This window comes from Hypoxylon fragiforme (assembly GCF_022984875.1).
Source record: "Hypoxylon fragiforme strain CBS 206.31 chromosome Unknown GGS25scaffold_4, whole genome shotgun sequence".
Lineage (NCBI taxonomy): Eukaryota > Fungi > Ascomycota > Sordariomycetes > Xylariales > Hypoxylaceae > Hypoxylon > Hypoxylon fragiforme.
In genome coordinates this window covers 2,347,287-2,374,118 of record NW_026054759.1, presented here as the reverse complement: position 1 = coordinate 2,374,118, position 26,832 = coordinate 2,347,287, and the positions used below count along the sequence as shown (strand labels likewise).

At 48.0% G+C, this 26,832-nt stretch overlaps 10 protein-coding genes across 10 annotated transcripts; 6 read left to right on the top strand and 4 right to left on the bottom strand.

Annotated features, from left to right (window-relative positions):
* Nucleotides 1-191: 191 nt before the first annotated feature.
* On the top strand, nt 192-2,216 carry GGS25DRAFT_520771 (cytochrome P450; the record flags this gene model as incomplete). The annotated part of the gene is made up of 9 exons (XM_049263936.1): nt 192-266; nt 335-447; nt 501-550; nt 604-663; nt 736-989; nt 1,050-1,122; nt 1,180-1,739; nt 1,804-2,124; nt 2,193-2,216. 9 exons carry the CDS (start codon nt 192-194, stop codon nt 2,214-2,216), a joined length of 1,530 nt encoding a protein of 509 aa, XP_049117940.1.
* A 3,154-nt stretch (nt 2,217-5,370) lies between these two features.
* On the top strand, nt 5,371-6,099 carry GGS25DRAFT_520769 (uncharacterized protein; the record flags this gene model as incomplete). The annotated part of the gene is made up of 1 exon (XM_049263935.1): nt 5,371-6,099. One exon carries the CDS (start codon nt 5,371-5,373, stop codon nt 6,097-6,099), a length of 729 nt encoding a protein of 242 aa, XP_049117939.1.
* Nucleotides 6,100-6,475: 376 nt separating this feature from the next.
* GGS25DRAFT_520768 (uncharacterized protein) lies at nt 6,476-7,189 on the bottom strand (the record flags this gene model as incomplete). Its single annotated transcript, XM_049263934.1, has 1 exon — nt 6,476-7,189. One exon carries the CDS (start codon nt 7,187-7,189, stop codon nt 6,476-6,478), a length of 714 nt encoding a protein of 237 aa, XP_049117938.1.
* A 1,291-nt stretch (nt 7,190-8,480) lies between these two features.
* GGS25DRAFT_520767 (uncharacterized protein) lies at nt 8,481-9,602 on the bottom strand (the record flags this gene model as incomplete). Its single annotated transcript, XM_049263933.1, has 1 exon — nt 8,481-9,602. One exon carries the CDS (start codon nt 9,600-9,602, stop codon nt 8,481-8,483), a length of 1,122 nt encoding a protein of 373 aa, XP_049117937.1.
* Nucleotides 9,603-10,637: 1,035 nt separating this feature from the next.
* On the bottom strand, nt 10,638-12,899 carry GGS25DRAFT_241170 (alkaline phosphatase-like protein). Its single transcript, XM_049257112.1, has 2 exons — nt 12,338-12,899; nt 10,638-12,242 (listed from the first exon to the last, which is right to left on the bottom strand). Exons 1-2 carry the CDS (start codon nt 12,638-12,640, stop codon nt 10,725-10,727), a joined length of 1,821 nt encoding a protein of 606 aa, XP_049117936.1. The 5' UTR covers nt 12,641-12,899; the 3' UTR covers nt 10,638-10,724.
* Nucleotides 12,900-12,985: 86 nt separating this feature from the next.
* On the top strand, nt 12,986-15,344 carry GGS25DRAFT_486979 (general substrate transporter). Its single transcript, XM_049260669.1, has 9 exons — nt 12,986-13,318; nt 13,388-13,392; nt 13,466-13,833; nt 13,892-14,192; nt 14,254-14,352; nt 14,450-14,759; nt 14,866-14,880; nt 14,932-15,065; nt 15,118-15,344. The coding sequence occupies exons 1-9, from the start codon at nt 13,158-13,160 to the stop codon at nt 15,237-15,239; spliced, it is 1,515 nt and encodes a 504-aa protein (XP_049117935.1). The 5' UTR covers nt 12,986-13,157; the 3' UTR covers nt 15,240-15,344.
* A 1,300-nt stretch (nt 15,345-16,644) lies between these two features.
* GGS25DRAFT_241315 (concanavalin A-like lectin/glucanase domain-containing protein) lies at nt 16,645-18,297 on the top strand. The gene is made up of 3 exons (XM_049257113.1): nt 16,645-16,895; nt 16,951-17,130; nt 17,176-18,297. Exons 1-3 carry the CDS (start codon nt 16,870-16,872, stop codon nt 17,813-17,815), a joined length of 846 nt encoding a protein of 281 aa, XP_049117934.1. The 5' UTR covers nt 16,645-16,869; the 3' UTR covers nt 17,816-18,297.
* A 1,390-nt stretch (nt 18,298-19,687) lies between these two features.
* On the top strand, nt 19,688-21,159 carry GGS25DRAFT_241111 (uncharacterized protein). The gene is made up of 3 exons (XM_049257111.1): nt 19,688-19,954; nt 20,010-20,763; nt 20,818-21,159. Exons 1-3 carry the CDS (start codon nt 19,904-19,906, stop codon nt 20,901-20,903), a joined length of 891 nt encoding a protein of 296 aa, XP_049117933.1. The 5' UTR covers nt 19,688-19,903; the 3' UTR covers nt 20,904-21,159.
* GGS25DRAFT_241105 (P-loop containing nucleoside triphosphate hydrolase protein) lies at nt 21,159-22,818 on the bottom strand. Its single transcript, XM_049257110.1, has 5 exons — nt 22,527-22,818; nt 22,338-22,467; nt 22,116-22,235; nt 21,825-22,049; nt 21,159-21,767 (listed from the first exon to the last, which is right to left on the bottom strand). Exons 1-5 carry the CDS (start codon nt 22,590-22,592, stop codon nt 21,415-21,417), a joined length of 894 nt encoding a protein of 297 aa, XP_049117932.1. The 5' UTR covers nt 22,593-22,818; the 3' UTR covers nt 21,159-21,414.
* Nucleotides 22,819-22,954: 136 nt separating this feature from the next.
* On the top strand, nt 22,955-25,189 carry GGS25DRAFT_241043 (TRAUB-domain-containing protein). Its single transcript, XM_049257108.1, has 3 exons — nt 22,955-23,142; nt 23,204-23,303; nt 23,364-25,189. Exons 1-3 carry the CDS (start codon nt 23,082-23,084, stop codon nt 24,952-24,954), a joined length of 1,752 nt encoding a protein of 583 aa, XP_049117931.1. The 5' UTR covers nt 22,955-23,081; the 3' UTR covers nt 24,955-25,189.
* Nucleotides 25,190-26,832: the final 1,643 nt, after the last annotated feature.

Sequence of the window (26,832 nt, the reverse complement as noted above, 5' to 3'; positions counted from 1 at the left end):
ATTGCATATCTACAGAAATCCTTCCATGGAATCACCGTTTTAAACGAGGTGTCATTTGCTTAATTTACTCCAAACGATGCACTCTGGTGCATACCTATCTAGGTAGCTAGGTAGTACTTAAAACACTGGCCAGCTTGAACTCACTTTTGCTCTTGTCCACGCGCAACACGTTCAAGCTATTTCCACAGATAATGGGGATCGCCAGCGTAATTGAGCCCTTGAAAGAGGCGGCTGCAACCTATTGGGTTGTGATCTCAGCGATAACCGTGAGTGAATTTACCCAGATCCTAAACTTGCTCTGGCCTTGCATCAAGCTCAAAGATGTTCTATGCAGGTATCCGTCTATGCCCTTTTCCGATGCATCTACAACCTATACTTTCACCCCTTAGCAAAATACCCAGGGCCAAAGATTGCCGCCGTCTCCAATTCCTGGTATGCATACCAATGGTGAGTTTCTCTTCAGTGATACTATTGATGAATTTCCATGCTAACTTCGCTAGGATAACTGGGAGGTACCCGATAGTAATAGCAGAGACCCTAAAACAATATGGTGAAATTATATAAAAGCAACATTCACTGTGTTATTTTCTAACAAATATTCAGGTGATGTGGTCCGTATAGGTCCGAACATACTTGTGTTCATCACGCCCAAGGCGGCTGCCGGTAAGAGACCTCACAATTTTCTTTATTTAGTTTTAGCATGTCAGTTGCGGCAAAAGCTAACAGATGAGTTAGATACTTATATCCCCTCAGTCAAGGGACTAGAATATTTCCCAAAGGCGGATTTTATTAGCCTTGGCTGGCCAGACCAGGGTATCACTTGGGAGACTGACCCCGTCAGACACCATCAGAAGGCCAAATGGCTCTTACCAGCGTTCAGTGCCAAATCACTGAAGGAAAAGGAATGGGTCATGCACAAATACACTGACATCTTTGTTAAAAGTATGAAGGAGTTGGGAGGCCAGGATAAGGGCATCGAGCTTAAACAGGTGAGTCTATTGCAGAGCTATTCCTCGCTACCTGCTGATACTTTATACTCTATCATGTAGTGGGCGGACTGGCTCGCCATGGACATAGCGGCCGATCTAGGATATAGCCGCGAGATGCATCAGCTTGAAGAAAGTAAGACTTAACTCAACTTCTAATTGAGTGTGTTGGCTCTAACGTCAACAATCACAGTGAGACCTTCGCCCTACCTAGCGTCCATCTGGGCCGCCAACTTCTTCGTCACAATGCACACCAACGCCAAGAAATTCCCCTTACTCAGCTGGATGCAGTACTTCTCCGTGCCACCCTCAGTAATCGGGAGCTACGTCAAAGCCATCGGCGCAAACCGCGCAGCGTTCATGAAGCGCGTCGAAGCTCGCGGCAAGACCCTGCGTCCCGACCACTTCGACAAGCTGCTCCCCGCCGGCTCACCCATGCCTTCCAAGGCGGATCTGCAGTCGTTGGAGACGGTGTGTCTTCACTTGCTCCTAGCGGGGTATGAGCCGATTTCTAGCTCGTTCCTCTGCATCGTTGCGTACTCTCTGCAGCACGAGGAGAGCTACACACGATTAGTCAGCGAGATTAGAGGCGCGTTCGAGAACTATGAGGATATCACGGTGGAGGGTGTGGTGCAGCTCAAGTTCCTGCATGCTACGGTTATGGAGCAATTGCGCGTGGCGGTCGTGGGGGCCACGGGCCAGCCGCGCGTCAGTCCGGGGGCAACGGTTGATGGGCATTACATCCCGAAAGGAGTGAGTCAATACTCGATTTACGTCTTCAATTCCAAATGCTAGGTAACTAATGCATTATTAAAAGGTCGAAATCCAATACGCCAACTACGCCTTCACGCGGGACCCGCGCTACTTCCACGACGCCTACAGCTTCCGCCCACAGCGCTGGTTACCGCAGGACCACCCTTACTATGACCCCGTCTACGCCAAGGACGCAAGGGACGACTTCCACCCGTGGAGCCAGGGCGTCAGATCGTGCCCGGGCATGGTGCTGTCGCTGCAGGAGACGAAGCTGATCGTTGCGAAGGTGCTCTGGAGCTTCGACGTGGAGATGCTGCCGGGCCAGCACGTGGAGTACGAGAGGGACTTCAGGATGTACGGGATGCTGGAGAAGCCGGATCTTTGGGTGAGGTTTAAGCCTGTGCCTAGGTAGGTAATTATGCGCCGGGGCTTGGAATGTGACGGGGAGGATAGGACATGGGAAAATGGGAGAATTAAATATTGGTATAATGGTACAAAATTGTATACTAGGTAGGTAGGATTGTATAGGTATTTTCGAGGGTTGCTAGGTATTGTTCAATCAACCTGAATTTTTACCTGGGACCTTCGTCACATCACCTCGCCCCCCCTATCATGCCTAAGGTTGCTAGTGGAATTCATCAACTGCCATCCTCCAGTGCTGTATTCGCGGGGCACCGGGCGCGGGGGGTCAGCAAAAACTGGCCCTGTCAGCAAAGCAACCTTAGCGATGACAATTACGTGAAATCGACGGTCTGTCTTGGGGCCGTTACTATCCAACGGCGCAGTTGATATCATTCCACTTTTTTATCCAGACGTATGTTAATTTAGACTCGAATTATCCCTACTATGTCCTACCTAGCTTTTCTATATTTGGCTTTCTTTGGCGCCGCTGAGGTCAACTGCAGAAATTTAGCCCAGATTTACAATATATTAACCCATTTCCGCACGCACTAATGGGCACTAATATGGTGATGTGATATCGGCCGTAGAACGCTATTTGGAAGACCCAAATAGGTAACTATACTCAAGGCTTAAGGCTGATTCAAGGTTGCATGTGCATGTACCTACATACAGTGGTAGACGACATACAACATCCACACATGTGTATGTACGCCGTGCCACGCGGTAGTAGCCCGCCTACCATTACATTCTATTACATTTCAATTTCACCAGGGCTGAGACGTCCGTGGAAACATGCACTCTCTACAGACAACGTTCCACACGATACCACTGCAACCCGTCTGGAGTAGGATCTCGTGATCCGTCGGCCCTTTTCGCCCGTGCCATTTTGGGGTCTAGAGATGTAACCCATAAGCGCCCACTCCATCGATCGTCTTCCCCTCATAAATATAAACACCACCATGTTCCGGTTCACGGCTTCTTGGACTCCATGAACCTTGAATCAAGGTGTGTCTGCCAATCTATCGGGTTACAGTTGTATTCTACGCCTACTTACCTAAAGCCATCATCCCAGGTACCGGGATCAGAATCCTTCTACCTCGTCTTCCACCAATGGGACGAAAACCCCACTCATGCCTACTTGCACATAGGTACAATACATAGTAGATGCCTACCTAGGTAGGTAAGTAACGTTCATGGTGTGGCACAAGATATTCACGTGTAAATGAACTTATTCGGCAAGATAAGTGCCACGGCATCCAAAGAGTCACGTGTTGCGAGACAATACTAGGCACTATATTCGACGCAGAAGTGATATTACCTAAACTTGATTAAACTAGAGAAAGGAATTATATAGGTACCTAAGCAAAGGGGGGATTCAACAGAACGTATGCGCGCCACCGGATACGTGCGCATCACGTTGGGCATTTTTTCTCCGTGATAATCAACAATGGCTAGGTTAGTAACCATGGCGTCGTCGTGTATAGTTAAGGGGCAACGCCACGGAGCCCCTTTTACTTTTACTTCCACTTCTCATAGTTTGCTCAAGCCAGCTCAGCCGGCGCCTGCTCCGGGGTCGGGACCTGCTTCACACGGACGAACGTCTGCGGCGACTCCGCGTCCTCGCCATTCTTCTTACCATCCCCCGAGTCGGAGCTCGGAGATGGTATAAGCTGGGCGCATGGTGCACCCGAGCATTTTGGAGCCGAGGAATCTGAGCCCGAGCCTGGACATGTGCCTGCGCCACCACACTTCCCGCACGCGCAGAAGAAGTTGTAGTTCACCTGCCCGATGGTGCCGACGTTCATCTGGAATTCCACTTTGGCAGACCCGCCGCGGAGGGCGAACGGGCCCCGGCCACCCTTGCATCCGCGGCCTGTTGCATCTGCTGCGCCTGCGCAAGGCGGCGCCGCCTGGTTGCCGTCACATTTAGGCTGCTGCTCCGCAGGCTCAATGTCGTTGGGCTGTTGTTGCGGGTTGGCGTTCGGGATGTTGACGTTTGCCTTGAAAACTGGCGCCATTTTAGTAAAGGGTGGGTAGATGATGGATATCTTGGGATGAGAAGTAAGCTTTCTCTACGAGTGGAGACTGATTCGGTTCAGTCAACGGGTAATCTGAGTGAGGTTTGTTACGTTAGATTCGCAGGAGCTCTGATGTGAGATCGATAGTAATAACTGTAAGTACAGAGAACGTGCCTCCTCTATGTACATGACGAAGGGGAACACGATAAAACACAATGTTTTGTTGTATATATCTTGTTCTTTGTTGGCACAATAATAGATTGTTCTCAACCAAAAATGATGTTTCTCTTTTCTTTACCAAGGTTAGTGAGTTTCTGCTCAACAAATCAAACGTCACCTTTCTTCTTAATGAATACTTGCATCTCGTGATGTGAACTCCCAACTTGCCAGACTATTACTACGCATTATGCTAGGTACGTGGTTTGTAGGTGGTGGGCAATGAGGCTATCTCCAAGATTCGCTGAACTTGAAGCCGTTAACCAAAGACTTAATCACCACGGCTATCTTCAAACATGCTACTTTGTGTGCTTCTCGTGGACTTGGTGGAGCATCGATTTATAATTCTGCCGCTTTATATGAATCACCCTGCTATCTTCCTATACATCCAACCTTTAAGTAGATACAGAATCATTATTATGTGCGTTTTGGGTCTAAGGGAAGTCTCTGCTGACATGAGTGACGACAACGTGTGACTCGATATGAGAATTAAATGTGACTTATGTTTATCAGGTCTCCTCAACACCTTTTGTTGTGCTTGCTTGATACCCCTTTCAAGTCGTTTACTGACTCGATAATATTTGCATCGACTTTGGTCTCGATATATAGCTCTACTTGATGTAAATACACTGCAAGGTCTTTAACTGCCCCGTAGCTTAGTCCTCGTATATCAGGTACCTACCTACCTAGGGTATTTATCTCAAAACCACAAGCATATTATTCTACCACTGAGTGAAGAAGCAAGTGCTGTTTATCTTCTAGGTAAATAAACATGCACTAAACCCTACATCTGAGATATCCATATCCACTTACCTGCCAACATTCATTGAATGTTGACACTTATCTCAGCCTCTTCTTCTCCAGATATCACACGGCCATCACCTCAAGTTGATTGATATCTACCTAGGTAGGTAGTCAAATCACTTCGGTTCTTGACTCTTCTTATTTCATTATATTCTGCAATTTCCCAATACCCACGCAAAAAACTCGAAACCATGGAGATCACGACTGTCAATGACCCAATCGAGCCCATCGAGGATGCTGAAACCTCCGATGCCTCGTCCGAACATACAATTGAGCATATCATGTGCGATCAGGCACTAACTGGCCTTGTTCACATGGTTTCCCAATCATCAAGGAACCTCGCCATCTTCCGCCGAGCTCGCGAGCTGATCATCCACCGCGTCCTCGCCAACGAACTCGGCTCCGACGAAGTCGCCCAGTATGCGATTGCACGATACATCAGCGAGAAGCCACGTCTCCGAGACTGGATCAATGTCGACAAGGCTCTCTCTTGCCCAGATCCCACAACCCCCAAGATGGTACTCTTCGAACATACTTGGTCTTTGGATGTGCTCGAATTTCGATACAGAGACATCTTCCACTTGACCGACGCCAACGAGATTATTGCGTTCCACAAGAATATCGTCGAACTCGTCGACAAATACATGGCGGATCGGGTCGATGCAACAGAGCTCCCACAAGTCTCCGTCGCGGGCAATCAATCGTCTGAGTCTCTGGTACAGCAACATAAAATCCGACATCAGCTGGCTTTGTATGCTGCCGACGCAGCGCGCCATTTGATGGCAGGACAATTCCGACTTATTCTCGACCGAATGATGATCGTCTCGTTCCCTAAGGACCCGTTCGTCATGAGAATTGACCTGGAGGTAAACAACGGCAATAACCCTCCATTTAATATCGCCAACACATTAGTTGCCTGAGAATAGCACCGAGAGCCGTGAGAATTGAGTTGCCGGTGACATGCGAGCGGGAATGGAATGAATACTGGGGATCAGAGACACGCATAATGGAAAACTGACAAGTTTCCGTCGTGATTACTGGGAGATGTGATAAGGTATGATGGCATTGGAGCATTCGTGGGAAGGAGAGACTACAGTAATACTGTCATTTCACTGATCGCTGAGAAAAGAAAAGTGTTTTGGGGGATGAAGTCAAACTGAGATTGGAAGACTTTCGTGTCCCCTACATAGGTACTTACGAGGCAGTTACGTCTCTAATAATTCATTTCTATTGTTCACTTTGGGCACTTGTTCTTTGTCTAAATCATCGTTGTACCTTACCTACCTACCATCGTAGCTAGTCTTCCGAGGTCTTATAATACCGCGTCCCGCTAGAACTCGACGCGTTATTCTCAATAAAGTCCGCCGCTTCCATCCAGTCCCTAAAGTTCTGGCGACTCAATCTAGGATTCTCATGATCACGGGTGGTGGATGGCACAGTTCGGTCTTCCGAATGCGCTGCTTCCATGTCATCTAGCTTCGCGAGAAAGTCCTTTGCTTCTAAGGCCCCGGGCCTGATAGGGGCAGCGTATGACTTTTTCTCCAAACCCCGTAGGCTGCCCCAAAATTGTCTGAGCTCTTCCTCCGTCTTCGGTTCCGCGTTCTTCTGTGCGAGACGCTGGAACCGAATCCAGTCTTCTTCGCTCTTCCAAACCCGCTCCTCCTCGCGGAGCTCTTCGGCGGTCCTTAGCTCGTGGAAATCAGTCCAGAATAGATCACCCAGCTCTTGCTTACCGGTTTCGACTAGCTTGGTAGGGTTGCCGAAACACCCGAGCCCGTAATCGAAAGCTGGGTCGGAAAGGCTTACCTTGGTAACTCTTTGCGGGAAATTGCTTTCTTCCAATTCCTCGTCGCTGATGCTCAGGGGCTCTGGTGCATGAGCTCGATGGCCTTGGAATTTCTTGATATCCAGAGGCTTAGCTGTTGTGGACCAGCCCTGGTTATCAACGTTCGTGACGGGTTGGATATCCTTACCACCAAAAGATACCTCCTTGCTCTTCTTATTCTCCATTGTATGTGGCAAGGGCGTGATTTCTTACTTGCGTCTTCGAGAAAAAAGGTCTGATAAACTTGGGACTTTGTTTCGTACAGTATGCTAAAACTAGCGCCTTTCAATAACTGTGTCTTTATTATCTTTTCAAAGAAGCTCACCTATATTTATGCCCCCATGAAACGTGGATTTGTTGTGATTGTATCCATACAAGAGATCCTCTCCACAACAATTGCATTAATTCTGGCTTTGTTCACCACCAAGACATACTGTTGCTAAACATTGATATCACCGAAATTCAGAAAACCTTGTTGTTAGGTTGACATACTAGCATTGAAGACACTCAAAGATGCGCCATTATGTGTATACCATCCCATTACACGTGCTCGTCACGATATCCAGCTCCGGCATCAAGTAAAAGCGATACAGCGGAGATGGAGCCTTAACGAATAACGAGACTATTACGTGCCTACCAGTCTACGAAGTAGTTACATCGACAAGTATCTACCTAACCTTACAGCATCAAACTTGCTGGAGACTGGAAGATCTCGGTTCAACATAGGTACCTAGGCAAATTGATTAGTATCTACGCAGTACATGTTCATGCCAATTTAAATGTGTATACAATAAGCATAGGCATTTTATATACACCTCGTCACCCTAACACATAATGCAGTAACTACGATAATCACCAGATTGCTCACTTTCACGCCTCGTAATCGAATCTATTTAACCGGGGACATTTGTACACACTTATCAAGAGCCATGCTAGGCGGAGATTTAAAAAAATAACAATGTGTTAAGAAATTGCTCGACGGATTATTCTTGACACCTGATGGAACCACTTATAACCCCTTTATGAAATTACTCTACATAATCGAAGCTATTCGCAGATGCCTAAGGTACATCTATATACCTACTAGATACCTAACTAGGGCAGGTATACTTTATTTACGAGATGTACAATCTTCAAATTAAGGCATCAAATATAAGACTAACCCTAGATATATGGTCTTGTCAACTTGCAGGTGCCAAAACACAATTTGCAAAAGAATCACCACCTACCATGGCTCTTTATTAACTTGCTACTTTTATATTCATTGAAACAGCATCGTACTATAACCTACGACTGGTCTATACCTACGCTATTCTTACTAAACAAACGCATAAACACCCAGGGTATCCTGGCAGGCGACTTCATTGTAAACTTTTCATATCCCAATCCCTATTTCGATAAGATCCCACCAATCCCAAGATCAACCAGACCGGCATATCACGTTCAATACGTACGTACCATTATCCTAGGTAGGTATCAAATCGAGGACTTCGCGGTTAGTAGCAGCCTTCTTCTAGAATCGCTATCCACATCGAGCCTGCCCTCGATCGTCGCCGGGGTATCGTACCGATGGCTGTGTATCTCCGTAAGCTTCACACACGCCTTACCTGCGATGAACGTGCCGTGGTAGTCCTTGTCTCTCACGGCCCGCAGCCCCTTGTTCGGGCCCTCGTCCGGGAACGGGTGCGGGTCCTGGACGTCGCGGATGCTGACGTACTCGTTGAGGAACTCCTTGTTGTCGAGCCCCTGCCCGTTGTGCGTGTAAATCGGCAGGTACGTGCAGTGCTCGCCGTAGCAGCCGACGACGATCATCTTGCGGTACTTCGAGTACACGGTGCCGTACGGCGTCGCGGTCAGGTTCGGGTCGTCGGACTGGATGTGCTTGTAGTCGGTAGTCGTGGAGTTGTGGTGCGCGGCGCTGAAGATGGTGCCGGGGCGGTACGCTTGAGGGGGGTGTGTGGTGTCTGTGTCGCGCAGCGTGGACGTGCTGGTGCCGTACATGAACGCCTCGACGGTCGACCAGCGCTTGAGGTCCCGTATGCGCTTCTCGTTGAACTCCCTGGGGCTGATCCGTCGGGTTGAGCCACGCGGATCGGGCGGGGCTAGCCACTCGTTCTGGCTCAGCAGGTCGCTCTCCTCGTTGTACCGGTCTAGCTCCTTTCGGAAGCTGTCTTTAAGTTCAATGGGGGTTAGACACGACTCAGCGGTGCCAGCATAGCTGGCAGTAGAAATGCTCCGCGGTCTCGATCTTGGATATGGATCCTTTCTATGCTTGTTTTTCCCGTTGTGTGATTTACCTGTTGATAGATATTCCCGCATAGCAGCGGGCATTGTGGGTGTCTGTGGTCTAGTCTGGATTGTGGACGCATTGCTTCTGGTGGACGCAACCGAGTTCCTACGCTTCCTAAAGAGATCAACCCGGCTCGAATGGCATGGGTCTTCGTCGGCTACCCACGAGTCTGGGTATGACTCTGAGGCCTGTGACCTGGCCGTTGACGGCCGGGAACTCGGTTGATCTCTACTTCGTGGTATGGTCGGCTTCACGAATTCGTGAACCTTTCGACCGTCTCTACTGTCTCTGCCGTTTCTACCGTCCATCTTGTACAAGCCTCGCTTTTCTTCCTTACCACTAATAGTCAATACTGTAAGTAAGAAGTGCCTGTTGCTGAGTTGATAACTGGTGTGCTGGATGCTAATGTTCTATCAAGGCATGTCAAGGACATACGGGGCTGGGGCATGCTGATTTAATAGTCCAAGGAACAATGCTCATTGTCTTTGATCCATGACATTGAAGCCAAACAAAACGAACGCTTTGTATCATTGTACGGCTTCTTTGACAACTATCTAGACGTTCATCAACCTATTATTATTTCCTTTGAAGCTGAAACTGATCTTATTACAATATGTCAAGTTCACCGAGTTACTCCTCGCTAGTCTTTACTATTGAACGGTTGAGAGAGAGCTCTTCTATTTTTGAGAAATACATTATGCCCAATACAGTGTAAGCTGCCGGGATCTCCAGTGATGTCTACGATAGATTCAATGCTATGTCAAGTCTGAATGAATATATGGGTTTTAGTTATGCGTCGCTCTAGAAAGTAGATCGTAATCCACTAATGTCCGAAAAAGCCCCCTAAAAGTCCTTCGACGACACGGGCGGAAAAGATATATCCGGGAATTTATACAGAAGAAAGGATAACGAACTTCTCCCAACTATAGTTACTTGAATTGAACCAACAAAGGGAAAGGTCAACTCTATTGCCTAAGTGTACACGCTTTTACTAAAAGATGCAAAGGGGGTTAAGTGAAGCCTCCCCAAGATATAGTGAGAAGCCGCCTGTATTTTAGTGGACTACCCGCTATATACAATGCTAACTCATCCCTGGACTAAACCTTTGAAATCAATGGATCGTTCGAAAAGGGGGGCTACAGACAGGGATTATCGCCCACTGTGCGCATCCTAGGCTGCCTAGGTGCCTAGCAACCTACCTAATCGGGGGGGTTATAGCGATTAACTTACTAAGACCTAGAGAGTTACCCCACTAAAACTTAGCAAGCCTAGGCACTGAAGTACAGTATCACTCTTATTATTCAGCACGGTGAGCTCATATTGAATTTGCCCAGGTGATGTGCGAAATCCTGACCGGAGTAATTGACCTATCTCGTTACATACATACTGTAGGTGTTCAATAGATCGAGAAATTTATTTCTCACAACTACTCAAATAGCCCTAACCTGCCTCTGAAACCTCGGAATCTTCTTCGTGAACTTCTTTGGATCATCCCTCGCCCCATCCTTCCAATACTCGTACTCGATCCACGCATTCTCCGGCATCTGCTCCTCCATCGCCGCAATCCAGTTCCCCAACTCGGGCGAGAGCGGTATCACGCCCGTCTCCAGGACGTACTGATCCCACAGCTTGATCAGCTCCTTCAGCCTCTCCGGCTCCTGCTCCGCCAGGTCGTGGACCTCGCCGGGGTCTTTCGCAAGGTTATACAGCTGCCACTTCTCTGGGCCCTTCGGCTTGGGGATGAACACGATCTTCCAGTCACCCTTGCGACACGCCGCCCGCCCGCACGTCTCCCACCCGTTGATGAACTCCTTTTCGTGGATGGTGGCCGATTTCTTTTGTAGGTACGGGACCATGGATTTGCCTCGCATGGAGACGACTTCGCGGCCCTGATATGTCGGTGCGGGGTGCTGAACGCCAGCCATGTCGAGGATCGTGGGCGCGAGATCCATGACTGTGGCAAATTGGTGCGTTATGCTGCCAGGCTCGAATTGGCCGCTGAAGCTAGCGGGCGGCTTCATCATGTATGGGACGCGGACGCCACCTTCCGTCGTGTAGGCCTTGTACAATCTGCTCGGCGCGGTGGCGGCCTGCGCCCATCTCGGTCCATACCATATAAACGAGTCGCCGTTCCCAAGGTTGTCGATCTGGTTGTTGTAGTACTTCGTCAGGTGCTGGAGCATGGTGCTCTGGACGATGGGGTAGGCTTCGTAGGCGGCACCCTCGGCGCCGTTGTCCGAGAGGAAGCAGACGAACGTGTTGTCCAGTTCGCCGATTTCCTCGAGATAGTCGACGACTTTCCCCACGTTGGCGTCGATCGCTTCGACCATGCCCGCAAAGCATTCCATCGCGCGAGACGAATTCGCTCGCTCTTCCGCGCTCATGTCTTTCCAGTCTTTCACCTCCTCGGCCACGACGGGATGCGGTTCCACGTCCTGCGGCACCATGCCGAGGTCCTTAAGGCGCTGGAGACGCTTCTCACGTAGGACATCGGGGCCATCGTCATATACGCCGCGGTACTTCTTGATGTATTCCTGCGGCGCCTGCAACGGCCAATGCGGGGCTGTGAACGGCAAGTAGGCGAAGAAGGGGCGCTCGTCTTCGCTCTCCTTCCAGTCCTTCAGGTACTGCAGCATCTTGTCGCCGTACCCGTTGGACGAGTACCAGCCCTCGGGGAGCTTCTTCACGTACTCGCCGTCTTCGCTGTGCAGGGCGATAAAGCTCATCGTCATGAACTCGGGGATCTGGTCGGTGCCCTCGAGCTGCGGCTCGTACCCGTAGTGGTTGCTGCATGCCGGCAGATGCGCAAAGCTCTTCTCGAACCCGCGTGCCTTTGGGCTTCGCTCGGGCGTTAACCCCAGATGCCACTTTCCGGCCATGAGGGTCAGGTAGCCTGCGTCGCGTAGTAGCTCGGGAAGAGCTACAACCCGTTCATTTAAATACCCTTCCTATGTTCGCCATGTCAGTCACTAAAAAAGTATCTCTTTAAGTGATTAAGGCCATAATGAAAAGTACTGAAGAGTTTATCTACAAGCAGACTTACATATCCAGGCATGCCACGCTGGACGGACGTCGACATTGTTCCATTCGGGTCATTCTGACCGGATATATTAGTCCATTCAACCAAGTTTCCCAGGCCAGCAATGTGATGATCGGTACCAGTCATTATCATGGCCCGGGAGGGCGAACATGCCGCAGCAGCATGGAAGTCTGTGAACCGTACACCATTCTTAGCGATCTTGTCAACATTGGGTGTGTTGATTTCGCCACCGAACGATCCGACATCAGAGAAGCCGAGGTCGTCAGCTAGAGCAATGAGGAAGTTAGGTCTTTTGCCTGGTGCCATGGTGTGTATGTTGTGTATGCCCCTATCCTAGTTTCTACTAAATCCTGAAGAGTGAGACGAGTGAGTTGTGTTGATAGTCACCAAGGAAAATAAAAAAAGGGGGTAGGGGTTCTTAGTAATAGCAGAACTACGACTTCCAGTTATGTACCCAGGTTGATATTTCAATACATCTTCCGATGTCGTGACTTACACGGCAACAAGTGGTCCAGACACTAAGTATATCCCGATATGTTCGGCGTGTCGGCCGATAATTGATCTCATTGGTCATCCCCCTATAGTCTCTTCAAGCATTGAAGCTCCCCCGCAGATCTCCGGAGATCCTCGGCAGTCGGCCGGACCTAACTATGACTAGTTGTCGAGAACCCCTAAATTGGCAGCTTACATCAATTTCGCAATCACGTCATCGCCCCCGACACAAAGGCGCAGACTCTCAAGTAACTGATGAATGTTCTGGACGTAGCGTGATTAGGGATTTATAAGGATTCTTGTAACCTGGTAGAGTGCCTAGGTAGGTAATATGGAAGAGTCCGAATCTTTGCTTCCGCACTCTGGCGAAGACGAGCAATTATCAGAAATAGGAGCAAAGATGGACGGCACCACGCTGGGTAAGATTCGTGCCTACTGGCTGGGATCCGTCGTCTGTATGGGCGGGTTTTTGTTTGGATACGACAGTGGAATGTAAGTGTTTAAATGTTATTCATTACACGAGAGCTTCGTCGAAGTCTTCCAGTGCTAATTCAGTCGTAGCGTTGGTCAGTAACTTAGTCATTTTACTCTGCAGTGCTATCTGATGTACTTGATATTGACTCTTGGCAAATACAACAGGCGGCGTCTTGACGATGGCCTCATTTAAATCTGACTACCGTTATGGAAGCACTGACCAAACGTACACCAACTCGCTCGCAGTGGGCCTCCAACAACTCGGCGGCTTTCTAGCTTGTTTCCTCGCCTGGCCCCTGACTGATAAACTAGGGCGAAAGAAGTCGCTGATGATCTCTTCCTTCGTCTTCTGCATTGGAGCCTTAATCCAAACAATCAATACTCATTCACTGCCCGCCTTCTACGTCGCCAGATTGATTGCTGGGCTCGGTCTTGGCGCCGCCACGGTCGCCGTACCGATGTTCAACAGCGAGATGATGCCCAAGGAGATGCGTGGACAGGTTGGGTCGTTCTTTCAGTGGTTCTACACGTTTGTATGAATTATTACCTACGCGCATGAAGGATCATACAGAAGTATACTAACGTTGCTAGGGAATATTTGCTTCGTACTGGGTCGACTATGGCGTAGCCAGAGGCATCGCATCCACGAATCCAGCACAATGGCAAATTCCGATCGGTCTTCAGCTAGTCCCTGCAGCATTCCTTGGCTTGGGAATGTTCACAATACCAGAGAGTACACGATGGCTCACCAAAAAGGGCAAGCACGAAGAAGCTTGGAGAAGTCTTCAGTGGATTCGAGCTGGCAGCTCCGACGCAACGGTTACTGAGATGGAAGAGATTCGAGCTGGAGTCGTGGCTGAGGAAATGGCCACTGAGGGTTTTAGACTACGAGGTAAGATCCTACCTAGGTCTTGACGCTAAGAGGATGGACGATGGCTAACGCACTGTCATAGAGTTACTTGAAAGGGAGAACTTCAAACGAGTATTTGCCGCATTCGCAGTATTCACAGCACAACAGGCTACGGGTGCAACTGCGTTTGCTTACTTTGGACGTACGTAACAGCTGCTATTTCAATTTGAGGGAGCATAGGAACTTCCAACTTTTTACACTTTTACTCGGGGTGCAATCACTAACTTATGTCGTTAAAGCGCAGTACTTTAGTCTCATTGTTGGTAGTGGCGAGCAAAGCCTCCTCTTAACCGCCATCTTCGGCGCAGTGAAGGTGGTGGCTTGCGGTATCTTTGTGCTATTCTTTTCAGAGCGACTTTCCCGTCGTGAAGTTCTCATTGGCGGCGCTGCCTTTATGGCCGTATGCCATATCACTACTGCAGTCGTCGTTAAACATTTCCCTGCACCGAGTGAGGGGGGCCACACAGTACCGCCCTCAGGGATAGCTACTATAGCCTTAATTTATCTGTTTGTCATTGCTTACAACTTTAGTTGGGGGCCTTTGCCATGGTACGTAGTATTTAATGTTTCTTTTTCCCCTATCCTAGGTGCTTTAGGGGGCTTCGCTCCTTGCAGGTTCAATCAAAGAGACGACGGCTGATTCTCTTCATCGCAGGCCTTATGTTTCAGAGTAAGTACATCTTCACGTTATTCACCGTCAGCATAACTAATATCCTCCAAGAATCTTCCCTGCAAGAATCCGAGAACCTGGTGTGGCCGTAGGTGTCGCTTCACAGTGGTTGTTCAATTTTGTATTCTCGTTGACAACTCCGTACATGATCTCTTCAATGGGTTGGGGGACATTCTTGTTATGGGGTAAGTGGAACAGGTCCTAAAACTGTAAGTCTTCACATGCTAATTCTCGTAGGTATATTCGATGCTATTATCGCCGTCGTCGCGTTCGCTTTTCTGAAGGAGACCAGAGGCCTGTCACTTGAGGCCATCGCGCATCAACGTTTCAAGGCTAGTAGCTCTCACGGATTTGGGTAAAAACACGCATGGGGGACATCGGGAAGCGTAGACAATTCTCAATTCTTTAAATACTTACCACAAAGAGGAAACTCGCTTTAATTTTAATATGCTTTCTTAAAATCATAGTCAAAGCCCAGTATCCTGTTTAGATCCCAGAAATAAGCGTATGATTCGGCCGATTGTTAGCCGAATATTGCCATCGTACAGGTTTCCCCTATTATTGAACCACTTTACCCGGGACTTGCGGTTAGGATGAGAATGCGGGGTGCTAAGGTACGAAGTACTACTAGTACGTAGTAGATCACCATCATCAACCCGATCCCAGCTTTATTAAAGAGAAAGACTTCTCAGGTTGGAATAAGAGCTAAATCTGATTGGAGAATTAAATGTCGACTTAGGTGTCCTATATCTAAAAGTGGTTGTGCAATGGCTAACAGGTTACTCATTAGCGTCGTGTCTCTCATTGGGATACTTACCCCTTTGACACTCGGGGCCAGCCCACAAGCAATCAATTCAACATATTACAATCCTATACTACCAGGGTTCCATCCAGATCCAAGTTGCATTTTCGTGCCCAAGTGGGACAACACGTTCTTTTGCGCATCCTCGAGTTTCAACGCCTTTCCTGGTATACCTTTACATGCAAGCAAGGATCTGCAGAATTGGAAGCTCATCGGTAAGGCATACCTATATAACTACTAAGCATCCTTAGCTTATACTGATACTAATCATCGTAGGCCATGTTCTAAATCGATGGGAACAGCTCCCTCGCCTAGCCGAAACCAACAGATCCACGAGGTATGCAGCCCATCTCGTGGAGAGGCTTGTAAGCCAGCGCTAACATAGGTATGAAAGCGGTATCTGGGCGCCTACCTTGAGGTTCAACGATGGAACGTTCTGGCTAGTGACTACCCTCGTAGACGATGATCATGCAGCCGAGGATGCTTCAAGATGGGATAATGTACGACCTGTTCGGCGAATTCGTGTTTGATGTGTCTGCTAAAGTTCGATGTAGATCATCTTCAAGTCCGATGATCCATATGATCCACTCGCGTGGTCCGAGGCTATCCACTTCGACTTCGAGGGGTATGACACTTCCCCAGTATGGGACTCTGACGGGAAAACTTATATCGTTGGCGGACACTCTTGGAAAGTCTCGTGAGTGAAATGTGATCTTCATATAAATCATTCCCTCCATCTAATCTTTTGGCAGTCCTGGGATTCTCTTAGCTGAGGCAAACTTAGAGACAGGAGAGGTGGGCGAATGGGTGTCTATATGGAATGGTACTGGTGGAAATGTAAGTTGTCTTGCCAAATGAGAGGATTATTTCGCTAATAATAAACCTAGGCACCAGAAGGGCCTCACATATACCTCAAAGATGGCTGGTGTTACTTACTTGCCGCCGAAGGTGAGGAATTATATTTTGTATAAAGCAAGACCATTGCTCACGAACAATAGGGGGCACAGGACTAGAACATATGGTTACGATGGCGAGGGCCAAGACCATCCACGGACCTTATGAAGCAAATCCGGCGAACCCAGTCCTTACCAATGCTAATACGACAAATTATTGTAAGTTGAACTTTTATCCGAACAGATCATACCCCGATATTGATATTCGCAGTTCAAACTGTGGGCCATGCAGACATGTTCCAAGACGCTACAGGCAATTGGTAAGTGCTAGACGTGACGGACATGGGTAGTCAGAAGGCTTACCAGGAGCTATAGGTGGGGCGTTGCACTTTCAACTCGATCGGGCCCTGAATGGTTATACTTTCCAATGGGAAGAGAAACCATAATGGTGCCTGTTGCATGGGCCGAGGGTGAGTTTCCAGTGTGGTCCTCGGTGGACGGCGTGATGAGTGGATGGGCATTCCCTCCTGAGACTTTAGACCTTGACGGATCCGGGTGAGTCGCTTCTTCGACTGTTGATTTTAACGTTAACCCGTGTAGCCCGTTCATCACGGAAGGGGATGTGATTGACTTTGAATCCGGGTCGGAGCTCCCAGCTCACTTCACTCACTGGAGATTTCCGATTCGAGAGTCCTACATAATCTCGCCACCAGACCACCCGAATACCCTCAGGTTAACCCCGTCCAAGCTGAACCTGACAGCGTTGAACGGGAACTATGCTGGTCCCGAGGGCCAGACGTTCGTCGGGAGGCGGCAGCAAGACACTCTTTTCACACACAGCGTCAATCTTGAGTTCTCCCCGATGTCCCTTGAAGAGGAAGCAGGCGTTTCCGTATTCTTGACGCAGAACCACCACCTAGACCTTGGCGTTGTTATGCTTCCGGCCAATAACAGTACCTCTTTAACCACCGGCACAAGCTCTTCGGGGCTCGCACCTCACCTAAGGTTCCGCGGTATCTCCTACGTCCCCGTTCCAGATGATATCGTAGTTCCGATCCCTAAAAGCTGGGCTGGTAAAAAGCTAAAACTGGAGGTGAAGGCTCATAACATGACGCACTATTCCCTGTCCGCGGGCCCAGCAGATGCGCTTTCAGAAGCCCGGACTATCTTGGATGTCTCGAATGCTCCCGTCAGTTGGGGATTTTCAGGTAAGTCGTTCGATAATCGCACTGTGGCTTGATACTCACGCGTTGTAGGTGTCATCTTGGGTATTTACTGCACAAGCAATGGGTATGAAGGAAAAACGCCTGCGTATTTCTCCGAGTGGAGATACCAACCTCAAGGGCAATTTAGAAACTAAGGCCAAATTGTAGCGAGAGCTCGACATAGGGCCTGGTGACCTGAGGCTATAATAAATACTTAGTATGCGACGTTGCGATAACGTGAAATCATGCATTCTGCTATGATCTTATAAACACTCGACCGGAGGCGATGTCATCTTTACAGCGATTCGCGTTAGGACTAGCGTTCTAGAACGAGGATACGGGCTGCTAGGGGTAGTAAGCAACCGGCCAGCCCACCGGTGACGACAAGACAATCCTGACTGTCTGCAAATCTCATTGTTAAGAAGTAAATCCCATGTCTATCTTATATGGTGTAAGTACAGATTGGATTTCATTCAAGGGTACAATGAAAATGAAGTAGGTTGACCACGGAAAGGCATTGGGGGATATCGAGAATAACCTAGGTTAGGCGATAAGAGGAGCCGGGGTGATTAGATCTCGAGCACGTGACTATAGTCACCTGATCTGATTATTGGAGGAAGTTGTGAAGCTTGTCTGCTACAAGACCACTGGGGCCTGGGCAGCGTTTTGCTATACAATCTTATGGTGTCGTCCGATGTAGGAGAGTTACAGAACCTTACCTTGAACTGAATGAGATCAGTTGAACGGTGTGCGCAGCCACTTCACTTTCACGCTATTTAGTACCTGGGTATGTATTTACCCCGCTATTGTTATGAGATTCCGTTAATACATATATCCCTGCCAACCCGGAGGACTACCTAGGGTATGTAGCAACTAAGTTCAAAGGGGATAATATGGGCCGTCCCTGAATATGGGCCGTGGGGCCAAGTTGGCCAATAAAATTTAAGAAGGCCACATAAATTCTATGTATTTTTTGATATTTTCCATTTTATCTTTTAGCCAATGAAAGGTCTTATTCTTATCGGCTTACTAAGATGACTTTTATCGGATAATTTCAATTGGATGATTACTTTAAGAGTACAAAAACATTAGATGCATATGGCTCTAATGGCCCGTACGCGGTACCGCTACCAGTTTAAGTATCAAATAACTTCGGCAATAATAATGTTGAAGTCGTGCAACCTGGCAAATTCAAAATCTCTAATTAAGGGCTATTGATCTGTATTTTTGAATAGAGATTTGATCTTGAATTGAATTAATCGCACCAGGTTGAAGATTGGTGTGTACTAAAGGCTCCGGACTAGCGGCGCTTAGCGCACCAAGATTAGGTACGTAATTATGCAATATTATGAAACCTGTATAAATCTTGAGTGTCACGTGATGCGAGCATTTTATTACATAATAATTCTTGTAATTTTGAACTTATTTAATTGGCTGACTTATACAGTCTAGCACAGTATTAATATTACTGTTTCACACATGGCCCTTCAAAGAGTCTGCCAAAGCTCGGACCTTAAGGACGTTTTGATCCAAATTGAGAATTAGAACTGAGCTAAACCTAGGTTGTGCTAGCTCCTTGATTTCATTGGTTCACTGCGAAGCTATCCCAACCAATCACATTAACTAAAAAAGCTCGTTTCGCTTCCCAGAATGTACCGCTTCTTACTTAAAGTAGTAAGAGCCTTACTTAAAGCAGTAAGGGCCAGCCCCACGGCCCATATTCAGGGACGGCCCATATTATCCCCTTTGAACTTAGGTATTAGTCAATAAACTCGAATTTCCCATAATTTATGTATTTATCCAGCGTACCATCCGAGTTATGCCAGTAATAGGCCCTTTATGCACTTACCGAACTGTGTTAAGCCTCCTAGCTTATCAAATCATTACTCTAAACAGTAAACTCGCATCGATCATTTCAACATTTCAACCACTTCATCAACTCAACATCAGCAACCCCAGCCACGCCCCCCTTATCGAAACGAAATAGAGTCAACCATACATTGATCAAATAGGAATAAGGAACTCACTCTATCTGTTAATCCTAATCGCTATTTATTTTCATATTTTTTCCAACCAGCCACGCTCTCGTGTTCCTTTATTCGTACTGAAGCCGTATCGCCAGAATGGCCGACATTGTCAGCCTCGAGGAGGATATCAAACAGTACAGAGAGCAGGTACATCATTCGTCATCCACTATACTTAACTGTAAGCTGACAAGAACGATTACAGCTCGATGTCGTAAATTCTGGTCTGAGGGATGACCCCGGTAACGCAGAGCTTCTCGCTCTCAAGTCTGAGTTAGATGATGCGCTCGCGCTATTGAACGAAACTCTTGCTGAACTAAAGCCTACTAAGGCATCCCCTCCGAAACAGAAAGCACCATCAGCCTCACCCGTTCAGGAGAAATGGTCTCGAGAGAACCATCCCGCCTTTAAGAAACCCACACCTACCGAAGAGAAGGAACCCGACACCGAGTTGGTAAACTACAAAGTTAATGATAGTGTAATGGCGAAATGGGTATCGGGAGACAAGTCTTTCTACCCCGCTCGTATTACCTCCATCACCGGTTCCTCCACAGCGCCTATCTACGTCGTAAAATTCAAGAGTTACGACACCACCGAGCAGCTACGCGCCAAAGATCTCCGTCCCATAGCACAGAAAAGAAAAGCCGACGGTACTCCTGTCAACAACACCACCCCATTCTCTGCACCCTCGCAGCCATCAGCGCCTTCCACTTCATCCAACCCTGGCGTCATCTCTGCCGCTGCCAGCATCAATCCTGAGCTAGCACAGAAAAATCGAGAAGAAGCGTTAAAAAGCGCTGGTGATGCGAAGCCCAAGGCTAAAAAGATCAAGGCAACAAAGGAGCTCGAGGCTGGCAAGAGCAAATGGCAGGAATTCAACACAAAGTCCAAGTTTGCGAAAGCGCATAAGGCAAAAAAGGACAGCATGTTCCGCACCCCGGACGGCGTCAACGGCAGAGGTCGGTTTCCTCATCCACGAGTTGTGAATTTACAAGACGCTAACTTTGGAACAGTCGGTTTTACCGGTTCAGGGCAGGCTATGCGGAAAGATCCCACGAGAAGCCGTCATACCTATCAGACAAATGATGATCTGGACTAATACCAGCTGCAGGTGGTTATGATTACGTAGAAGGCTACGTAGAACACGTCTAGTTTATGAGGAGTTGAGATTGGGAATGGAGGTTCTATAGGCTTTGATCCCCTTTGTCCCTGTTTAGGTTCCATGGATGCTAACATAGCCCTCAAACTAGACGCTTTCTTTAGTGCTTCGGTTATTCCACCCAAGCTTTTGAGTATTAATAATACCAATCGTTGAATGGAGAGTCTTCTTGCTACCTAGACGTCTTTTTGGTTCAATCAAGGATTAGATTGCTAAAGTCATCATGTACAGGAACCGGAAACGGAACACTACGTCCTCTGACGTCTGTGACCGTAACTACGAAATTAGCCTTATCTACATACTTGGATAGCTAGGCTGTATTGCAAGTGGTCAGAAGGCGAGAAGCACGAGATGATATATATATCACATTGATCACTCCTTGACAATTCAGCAATTCATAGTATTTTCTACAAATTTGCTAAGTAGTAGGTACAAATCTACAGCTGTGATATTATCTCTTAAGCCCTACCTTCGACTCCACTAAGCGAGCAATATCCATGAAAGCCTGTGCCCTGTCGCTATCGGGCTCTGAAACCACAGTTGGCTTCCCTTTCTGGCCATCGCCCCCGACATTCTGATGTAAAGGGATATCACCCAGTAATTCGATAGAGTGCTGCCTACAAATTTCTTTGACGAGGTCGTTTGACCCGAATACTGCTGTATCATGATGGCAGTGCGGGCAATTGAAGAGTGACATATTCTGGACGAGGCCGAGTAACGGCACATTGACCATCTTGAACATGTTGATCCCCTTTACGGCATCTTTCACTGCAAGTGTATGCGGCGTAGTCACAATGATAGAGCCTAAGTATTTTTAGTATCTCTAGAGCACGTTAAAACAGGGGTAACCCGCACACTCACCATCGAGTATGATTTGCTGCGTAATACTGAGCTGCGTGTCGCCGGTGCCCGGTGGCAAGTCAAGCACAAGAACGTCTAGACCACCCCAGTCGACCTCATGGAGAAGTTGCTGCAGCGCTTTCATAACCATGAGGCCGCGCCACACAACAGGCGCATCTGCGCCGACTAGGTATCCCATAGACATCGTCTTGACGCCGTAATTCGACATGGGCAGCAGCTGGTTTTCTGCGTCAGGGGTCAGGGGAAGGTTTAGATTTGGCAGGTGGCAGGGGATTAATTAGTATGACGCACGTGATGATAAGCGAGGCTCTCCGTCCAGGTCAAACAGGGTTGGTATGGAGGGCCCGAAGATATCCGTGTCGAGGATGCCGGAGCGGTAGCCCATCCGGGCAAAGGCTAGGGAGAGGTTGGCTATATGGAATACCTGTTTAGTAAAAGTCCCTTGGATGCTGGTGTGCCTAATAAAGGAATATGCTTCAAAATAAGAAGAATGGAAATAAAGGAAACATCAACCTGCTACAGTGCTCTTTCCCACGCCGCCTTTAGCCGATGACACGGCGATTATCTTCTCGACGCCTGTGATCTTCCGTCGCTCCGGGAGGCCCCGCTGCATTCGCGGGATGGAGCCCGATTTTGGCAGACCCTGGGATTGGAGATGAGCATCTCTGGGTTGAGCATGGGGTGTTGGGGTTAAAACATTACGAGAGGGTTCTCATGGCTGAGCGCACGGAGGGTCTGGTGGAAAAGACGGCGTTGGATTGTAGCCATATTGTAGGATGCGGATATATGTACAACTTATAAGTTGAGATCAAAAAAATGAAAATTTTAGCTCGTTAGATAAGAGTGATTCGACATTACGAATATGCTAAATAAATAATCGACTTGATAGCCCATATAATTAAGCACTTTACGTAGGGAATATCTTGTTGATGATGAGTTCAGTTCGAACACTATTATAAAACGTAAATACCTCCAGGGCTGCTAGGTACTCACATCGTTAACCCGTTACAGGGGACCCACGGGAACCGGGACTGGATAGTGTTCGGGGGACCCTGGCACTGCTAATGATTACTGCCGGTCCCCACCGCCAAAATTTTCTAAACTTTCTTTTCGAGTTTAGTGTGGGGCCGACTCTATTGACTTTTTCTTGCCCAAATACATTCAAATCAGTTACATTCACGTTATATTGTTTTTAATAGGTATAGAGCAAGCTGCCCTTTCAACTTTAACTCTTTTCTTCTCCTCTATTCTTTGCAAATGGCAAAGGCAAAAAGTCGCGCTCGGCAGCTGGCCAACTTGGTAGAGCGACCAGTAACAGGTACGAGTCCACATCGCATACCCTATCAAACGTCAAAGCTAATGTTTTATGCCCTCGACAGATTTTGATCCGGAAGCTGAAGTCGCAGACGCGCGCGATGACAGCAGTGATGAGGAAAGTGTAGATGAGAATGCAGGCACAGAGCATTATGTTTCAGTCGGGTATGAGAATCCAGAGAAGGTCATGTCAAGCATTACTATGTACTAAACTTCGTTTCGCAGGAAGAGCCAGCTTCGTCGCAAAGAACCAGTTGCTCTAGGGCCCAAATATCGAGGTGCCCCTGTGAGCCGCGCAGCCCTTGAAGACGATGAGGAGGAGGATAGCGAAGGATTAGAGGACCTAGAGGATGATGAAGAAGACGACGAAGAGGGTTCGAAAGATTTTGACGATCCCGAGACGGCTGACCTCGAAGTCGATCAGGCCGATGCCGATGACGCAGAGATTGACAGTGACAACGCATTTGGCGAAAGTGACGAAGAAAAATTCAAGGGCTATGTCTTCAGAGGAAGCTCTCAAACGTTGCCAAAGAAAGGACAGAAGGTGACAAGACCAACTGCTGCCGACTTTATGCTGTCCGACGAAGATGAGGACGATAGTAGTGGGGCAGAGCTTGATGACGAAGAAGAGTTTGATGAAGAGGAGTCTTCGAATGACGAGCTTAACGGTTTTATCGATGATGAAGCCGAAGAAGATGAAGATGAGGACGACGAAATGGGTGGCGTCAGTGGTCTAAGTCATGAAGACAGCGATGAAGAAGAGTCGGGCGAAGAGGAAGACAGCGATGGCTCCGAATCCCCCCGCGCCGATGACTCAAACCGAACAACGATACAAGAGATGATGAGCGCTGGAGGGCGCAACGTTGTCAGCAACCTGTCAACCGTTGCGCAAAAGGATATTTCCAAAGGAAAAGCAGTTCGTCAGCAACGGAAAGCCTTTGACGCGCTCCTAAACATCCGCATCCGACTCCAAAAGTCACTTGTTGCGGTCAATTCGCTCGATTCAATTGAGGACCTAGAAGATCAGTCAGCACCCTACGAAGCAGCAGAAGCAGCTGCACTCAAGTTATGGAATACAATTGATGGCTTCCGCACAAGTATCCAATCTAGCTCTTCCGGGAAGACTGGTCAAAAGAGGAAGCGAGTCGCTGATACAGACACGCCAAGCCAAGACATGTGGGACAACATGGAGGTGGTCGAACAGAGGGCACTTATTCGTCGAAGAGCAGTTCTCGAGAAATGGTCGCATAGTGCACGGAACATCAGAATGGTGGATAGATCATCTCGCAAGTTTACCAACACTACAGAAAAACCTCTGACCGCGAGATTGGACGAAGAGCTGAATGCGCCAGAACGGCTTATCAGACGGACACGGACACCGCGTTCGTGCGCGCCAGCACAGGTAGCACGAAAGGTCAACGAAGACCCGAATATCTACGACGATGCTGATTTCTACCAATTGCTACTAAAAGAACTCGTTGATCAACGGACGGGGGACACATCAGGAGGTCCGGGTGGCCCCGCGGCAACGGTTCGATTTGCGGCCGTAAAGGAGGCAAAGGCAAAGCGACACGTTGATACCAAGGCCAGCAAAGGTCGCAAAATGCGGTTCAATGTTCACGACAAGCTACAAAACTTCATGGCGCCAGAAGACCGCCGCAGTTGGGAGCAAAGTGCAATTGACAGGTTCTTTGGAACTCTGTTTGGCCAGAAGTTGGTCTTGAACGAGGATGAGGACGATAATAAGGATGCTTCAGACGAGGAAATGGGTGGTGCGCCAATCGAGAATGGAGGCATTCGGCTGTTTAGAGACTGAGCTAGGCTCGACGATAATGGCCCTGTTCATTCAAAAATTGGCAAAGTAATGACTAAGTATCTCTCACGATCCCTAGATTTTTTTTTTTGAAACAGAAATGATTTTCGAGATCTCGTATTCCGATCTCGTATCCTTCCTCCAAAGCAACTCGACGATCAGGATCGACATGCAGCTCGGTCGAATCAAACCCCTTAAATAAACATCTACCTACTCTCCATCAGACGAGATTATATTAGTTCAGATAGATTTGTTTCTCTTTAAATAGCAGCTGCTCCCATCGATATTAATGGCCGCCATTTACACAGCCAGATCCTCCAAATATATCAAAATCTATTCTTATATAATATACATCGAAAAACTCACTCACAGAATCTAGAGAAGAGGATGAAAACTTACTAATACCGTTTGATAGTCTTGGTTCAGCACTTAAAAGCAATACCACACCAGCGCCAAAGCCCTGTGCGGAGGTCTACAAGTACCTATCATAGCGATCTGTCTTACACGAACGTTCAGGCAGGCCATGGCGCGAGTGTCGAAGTTCGAGTGTTACCATTGCGCCACCCACGACCAAATCCTCGTTGTTTGATTGTAACAACTGTAACAACTGGTAACGGCCTTCAAAGACCCCAGAGAATACTGGAATTGATACCTCAGAGATGGATAAATCGATGTCTATCTCGATAGTAACGTGGACTATTTGGATGCCAACCACACTAAAGCACTCCTTTTGGGGAACACTCGTTGCATTCCTAGAATTGGAAGGATGCATCGTTACACCGTCAGTCACATCTGCGTCTTTATCAACTACTCCTTACTTGCCGTCGTTACTAGTCTCCGAAGACCAACGTACTTGATTCCCCGGTCAAGCGCGATCACGCCGACCTGCCACTGTTGGTCATTTCTTACTACCGCACAATTCTTTTCTCTTCGATGAGAAACCATCTACCCAGGTCAACAATGCTCTTCTGAGAGGTTAATCCTGCTTGAGTGCCAGAGGTGACCATCACATGTAGGCAGTGTTGGCTGCGCGTGGTTTATGTCGCTTCTCGGCAAAGCAATTGATATTCCCGACGACGCCGATGTTTCACTAGACAGAAGTTGCAAGCATCCATATGTCTTTACAGCTTCATGAGGCGCGTCGCCCGACAACGGGTTATTACTCATAAGCTGCATGCACATAGAGTTACAAACCTCTTACCAATTCGCAGAACTTTACCAAAAGTGCAAATATACAGTGAGTAAACATCATAAGCGAAAAGATGATATATTACCACACGAAGACAACGCATCCTGGAGATGTGTAGAGGTCCAGATAGAGGCCCAGATAAGGCTACGATGGTGAAGAGGATACGTTACGTCCTTCGAGTGCCAGGATACCTGGAAGTTGACGTGCAGCTGTCACTTGCATGCAGGTGCATAGGTATCGACCCAAATTCAGTTGGGGTTCGAACGTGGCCCGAATCAGCAGTTCTTCCGGATAGTTCAACTCCTACATTTCCCAGGCTTCCTCATAAGCATGTCTTGAGGAGATTTGGCGACATTTATTCAATCCTAACCGGTGCTTCTTCGGTCTCGACTGAGCTTCCCATTCAGGATTAAACTATGATCTTCTCCAATGTAAAAGAGCCTTCGCCTCCTACGCACATGTCTCTTCGTCTTAAATCATCCAATCATATCTTAAAACGATCCTTTTTATTTAAGGTATCGATCCTGTTGAGATCCCTGCCAAAGACCCATGTGGACCGGCGCAGGTACAAGTTGGCGATTATTCAATCAGGTGCGTCGTTGGAGACCCAAGACATTTGAATGCCGGCCCACCCATATCTAGATCGTACTGCATGTGAATTCAGCCACGGGGACTTTAGAGCGAAGATCTTT

What these genes read in the sequence shown, in the direction of transcription:
- GGS25DRAFT_241170 (XM_049257112.1), bottom strand. Translation starts at nt 12,640, where the DNA reads ATGGCACCAGGCAAAAGACCTAACTTCCTCATTGCTCTAGCTGACGAC. An exon ending in AGCGTGGCATGCCTGGATAT is followed by an intron (nt 12,243 to 12,337) that starts GTAAGTCTGCTT and finishes TGGCGAACATAG; the next exon opens with GAAGGGTATTTAAATGAACG.
- GGS25DRAFT_241105 (XM_049257110.1), bottom strand. Translation starts at nt 22,592, where the DNA reads ATGGCTACAATCCAACGCCGTCTTTTCCACCAGACCCTCCGTGCGCTC. An exon ending in AGAGCCTCGCTTATCATCAC is followed by an intron (nt 22,050 to 22,115) that starts GTGCGTCATACT and finishes CCCCTGACGCAG; the next exon opens with AAAACCAGCTGCTGCCCATG. An exon ending in GCAGCAAATCATACTCGATG is followed by an intron (nt 21,768 to 21,824) that starts GTGAGTGTGCGG and finishes AAAAATACTTAG; the next exon opens with GCTCTATCATTGTGACTACG.
- GGS25DRAFT_486979 (XM_049260669.1), top strand. Translation starts at nt 13,158, where the DNA reads ATGGAAGAGTCCGAATCTTTGCTTCCGCACTCTGGCGAAGACGAGCAA. An exon ending in TGAGGGTTTTAGACTACGAG is followed by an intron (nt 14,193 to 14,253) that starts GTAAGATCCTAC and finishes GCACTGTCATAG; the next exon opens with AGTTACTTGAAAGGGAGAAC. An exon ending in TGCGTTTGCTTACTTTGGAC is followed by an intron (nt 14,353 to 14,449) that starts GTACGTAACAGC and finishes ATGTCGTTAAAG; the next exon opens with CGCAGTACTTTAGTCTCATT.
- GGS25DRAFT_241043 (XM_049257108.1), top strand. Translation starts at nt 23,082, where the DNA reads ATGGCAAAGGCAAAAAGTCGCGCTCGGCAGCTGGCCAACTTGGTAGAG. An exon ending in GGTAGAGCGACCAGTAACAG is followed by an intron (nt 23,143 to 23,203) that starts GTACGAGTCCAC and finishes TGCCCTCGACAG; the next exon opens with ATTTTGATCCGGAAGCTGAA. An exon ending in GAGCATTATGTTTCAGTCGG is followed by an intron (nt 23,304 to 23,363) that starts GTATGAGAATCC and finishes TTCGTTTCGCAG; the next exon opens with GAAGAGCCAGCTTCGTCGCA.
- GGS25DRAFT_241111 (XM_049257111.1), top strand. Translation starts at nt 19,904, where the DNA reads ATGGCCGACATTGTCAGCCTCGAGGAGGATATCAAACAGTACAGAGAG. An exon ending in TCAAACAGTACAGAGAGCAG is followed by an intron (nt 19,955 to 20,009) that starts GTACATCATTCG and finishes GAACGATTACAG; the next exon opens with CTCGATGTCGTAAATTCTGG. An exon ending in GGACGGCGTCAACGGCAGAG is followed by an intron (nt 20,764 to 20,817) that starts GTCGGTTTCCTC and finishes ACTTTGGAACAG; the next exon opens with TCGGTTTTACCGGTTCAGGG.
- GGS25DRAFT_241315 (XM_049257113.1), top strand. Translation starts at nt 16,870, where the DNA reads ATGTTCCAAGACGCTACAGGCAATTG. An exon ending in CAAGACGCTACAGGCAATTG is followed by an intron (nt 16,896 to 16,950) that starts GTAAGTGCTAGA and finishes CAGGAGCTATAG; the next exon opens with GTGGGGCGTTGCACTTTCAA. An exon ending in TTAGACCTTGACGGATCCGG is followed by an intron (nt 17,131 to 17,175) that starts GTGAGTCGCTTC and finishes TAACCCGTGTAG; the next exon opens with CCCGTTCATCACGGAAGGGG.